Source organism: Atta cephalotes (genome assembly GCF_000143395.1).
Source record: "Atta cephalotes unplaced genomic scaffold scaffold00028, whole genome shotgun sequence".
Classification (NCBI taxonomy): Eukaryota; Metazoa; Arthropoda; class Insecta; order Hymenoptera; family Formicidae; genus Atta; species Atta cephalotes.
Genome location: NW_012130092.1, coordinates 4,066,407 through 4,070,327, shown reverse-complemented (window position 1 = coordinate 4,070,327; position 3,921 = coordinate 4,066,407). Strand labels below are relative to the sequence as shown.

The 3,921-nt window shown below is 28.0% G+C and overlaps 2 protein-coding genes across 2 annotated transcripts; one reads left to right on the top strand and one right to left on the bottom strand.

Moving 5' to 3' along the window:
* Positions 1 to 90: 90 nt before the first annotated feature.
* On the bottom strand, positions 91 to 665 carry LOC105620718 (protein lin-37 homolog). Its single transcript, XM_012202211.1, has 3 exons — positions 590 to 665; positions 375 to 510; positions 91 to 292 (listed from the first exon to the last, which is right to left on the bottom strand). Exons 1-3 carry the CDS (start codon positions 663 to 665, stop codon positions 91 to 93), a joined length of 414 nt encoding a protein of 137 aa, XP_012057601.1.
* A 901-nt stretch (positions 666 to 1,566) lies between these two features.
* On the top strand, positions 1,567 to 3,845 carry LOC105620717 (multiple inositol polyphosphate phosphatase 1). The gene is made up of 8 exons (XM_012202210.1): positions 1,567 to 1,732; positions 1,808 to 2,118; positions 2,194 to 2,319; positions 2,411 to 2,555; positions 2,666 to 2,766; positions 2,855 to 2,964; positions 3,378 to 3,578; positions 3,671 to 3,845. Exons 1-8 carry the CDS (start codon positions 1,567 to 1,569, stop codon positions 3,843 to 3,845), a joined length of 1,335 nt encoding a protein of 444 aa, XP_012057600.1.
* Positions 3,846 to 3,921: the final 76 nt, after the last annotated feature.

Below are 3,921 nucleotides of genomic sequence, written 5' to 3'. Positions count from 1 at the left end.
TATATATATATATATATATATATATATATATATATATATCAAAACACAAATATTATATCAGTGAAATAAATAGTATCTAAATAATTTTACTCACTTAGGCGCCAAATGAGGATTTCTCGGTTGATTGGCCATCCAAGCACGACATATTGGATACAGTGGTGTGTCTTCTTGAAATTGAGCTAAATCGACACTACGATCAAATAATTTCATCACATATGTATGATGGAATGCTGTGTCAGTCTGTATTGGCCGACGACGTCTGATTCTCCGTGGAATATTCATAGACTTTGTCCTAAATGTCACAATTACTGAAAAATTAGTTTATCTCGAATAATGTTGTCTTAACGTAATTATAAAAGGATTTTGAGATTTACATTTTTTTCATGGGATGTTTATAATCCGAAATAGGACTGTCATCTGATTCTGCTGATGAACCAGTGTCACTATGATGTAATAATTCTCGAAGAGCACCTTTTAAACGATCTCTTGCTACAAGAACATCACTATCTCCTATATAAACATAATCAATTTTATAATATTTAATATATCAACATAACTTACAATAATTTGCTGTTTTATACATCATTACCTATTTCATTTTTTATTTCTACTTTTATCCGTCCTGGCGTTATTGGTGCAGGTTGAATATTTCTTTTTTTCCCCATCTAATCATATTATCAAAGATTAATCTAAGTTAATAAAATTTAATGTTAATACACATTTATTTAAATGTAAAGCTACATATAATATGAGCTATTAAGATAATTATTAATGTAATATTAATTTATCATAATTAATAAAAAAATTTATATAAATTTAGTAAACAAAAAAAATTACTTTCAACGATGCTTGAACTACAGAATAATTATTTGACTGTTAATATCTTAAATTTGAATTCATCGGTACTTTGGCTTGCATTCGTTTAGTGCAAGAATATTTTGTATATACCTGTAACAAATTGTTAAATACTGTAGTTTGTGTTGCAAAATATAGAACATCACAGAGAACAAATTTCGTCTTACTTTTCCTATGATTACATTAGACAATAACAACTGCACTACCGTTCAATAAAAATCGCATTTACTTTCATATACTTCTAGTTAATTCTATTTATTCTATTAGATTTTTCAGAAGAAACTAATAAATAACCTCACTCTTTAGCCTCTTTAGCATTTCAATTCACATCTGCGCAGTGCAGCGCAATAAACGATTGTAGTTGGATTGAAAAAGAGAAATAAACAATAAATTCAGCTACACTATATTTTCTGCACTTGGAGTGAAATAGAATCACATGTGTGAGAGAAAAAAAATCTATGATGCACTGACGTCATACTCTACACGGTATTCGAAAAAGTTTAAGCAATGTGTATGTTACGTGGTGTGTGTATATATATATATATATATAGTCGTTGTTATGACGAAGTTATCACTGACAAAATGCTTTTATTGCAGATAAAAGAAACTATTATATTAGAATGTATTATGTTAAATAATTAAGAAAAAAGTACATATATATATATATTTAATATATTGGTGGACTGTGACATGACGCTATAAGACTTCGGAATGCTTTGGAAATTATTTACTAAAATTCTTATATTTTGTATGATAGCAGATATTTTTCTTGCTTCTGATTATTCCAAGCATAATGACAGTTACAGATGTAAATTAGGCTCGAAAACTCCTTATAGATGTGTAGCTAATTATGATGAATCAATATTAGAATATCCAGGTATTGCAATATCATTAATATTTTTGATGCATACGTAAAGCTCTTAATATGTATTTATTATCATTTGATCTACAGATTGTGTGGAGAAAAAGATTTGGTTGATTTTTCGTCATGGAACTCGATATCCAGGCAAGAAGTACATACCTCGTATGATAGAAGACTTACCAGAGCTGCAACATGTAATATTAAAAAATTATAAGAACGGAGCAACAAATTTGTCAGCTGATGAAGCAGCTTTGTTTAAAAAATGGAAACTATCATTTACTCAAGGAAACATGATGAAATTGGCAGTAGAAGGAGAAAATGAAATGATTGATCTTGGAGAAAGATATCAGGCAAGATTTCCATCTCTAATGCCAGAAACTTTTAACAATCAAACATATAAAGTATGTAGAACGAAAAATCCAAATGTATTAGATACATATTCTATATTTCTTCCTTCATCACTAGTTGAATTTCAGTTTAGATTCACTGCTACACAACGTACAGAAGAGAGTGCAAGACATTTTGCTGTTGGTTTATTCGGTTGGCATAATAGCAAAAATGTTTGGTATCCATTACCAGTATATCGAGATCGAGTGATAAGAGTAAGATTTCATTATTTTTAAATTCTCAGGCAATTTACTCTGCTCCTAATTTTTTTAGTTCTTTAGGTACATGATTATTCTGTGTTCCTAGTTTTATAAAGCTTGTCCTCGCTGGCGCCAAGAAGTTGACAAGAATTTAGGTGCAAAACTAGAGAAAATGAAATTTTTGGATAGCAAAATTGTTAGAAATATGTTAGACAATATTAAGAAGCGCATTGGTCTCAATATTGATTATGGTTAGTATTTATTAAATATATTATTAAATATATGTATAAATTAAATAAATATCAATTAATTGCTGCTAATATTTATATATGTCAATTGTTATATACAATTGATATTTCAGAAACTGTAAATTTAATGTACACAACATGTGCTTTTGAAACTGCTTTAAATCGAAGTATAATATCTCCCTGGTGTAAAATATTTTCATCAAATGATTTCAAAGTAAGATTTAAATTAAAATAAAATAAAATAGTTTTTTATATGGATAAAAATTTCATTATGCATTCAATTCTAAATTCATTATTTATAGATCTTTGAATACGTAGAAGATCTAGAATTCTATTGGATCGATGGATATGGCTATCCATTGACTTATGAGCAAGCGTGCGCTGTCTTAAAAGATATGTTTGATTTCTTTGGGTATGCAGATTTATATACATTGCAATAATCAATCTAATAAAGTTTTTGTGTTTTTCTTACTGCATCTTTCAATAAAAATGACAAAAACAGGAGGATGCTTTAATCTTTTAAAATATTTTTGCTTACATATCAGAGATTTTCATTAATTAAAGAAAAAACTTTAATCAATAATATTTAGTTCATAAATATAAGATTGCAATTTTGATATAGCTTTATTCTAAACATTTGTGGAATCATTTTGTCTAATTGTAAATCTTGCCAATTAAATATAATTCAATTGTTAATGTAAAATTGCGTTCAGAAACCTCACCTAGATTCATCTATGTATTATCAAAGATAAAATAATACATGGGTGCATCCGGATAAAGTTTGAACACAGTCCAATATATTATAAGAATGTTATTATTTCTCAGATCTAATGAAGCGACAGTGACAACAGCTTATTTTACACATTCCGGCACAATTTTAAAATTAATAGCCTTACTTGGATTAGCCAAAGATTCGCATCCTTTAATGCATGACTCCTTCGTATTACGCAAGAAGGAAGATAAAAGAGCTTGGAGAAGTAGTATTATTGATACATTTGCAACTAACATAGCATTTGTTTTGTATGAGTATGTTTTTTTAAATTATTAAAATTATACATATTACATAATATATGTTTTGTATTGTCGTATACATAATTATCTAATTATTCTCATTTTAGTTGCGAATATTACGGACCCAGTGTCTTATTCATGCTTCAGGAACGACCGGTATATTTACCAGGTTGTCCGAAAGACATGCCATGTCCATTAAATATTATGAAAGCGATATATCCAGATCGCGATGAAGAATGTCAGTTTGATGCTATGTGTCATATAACAAAACAAGGCAATTGATGCAAAAAATATTTTTGCAGTAACGCCATATATATATATATATATATATATATATATATATATATATATATATATA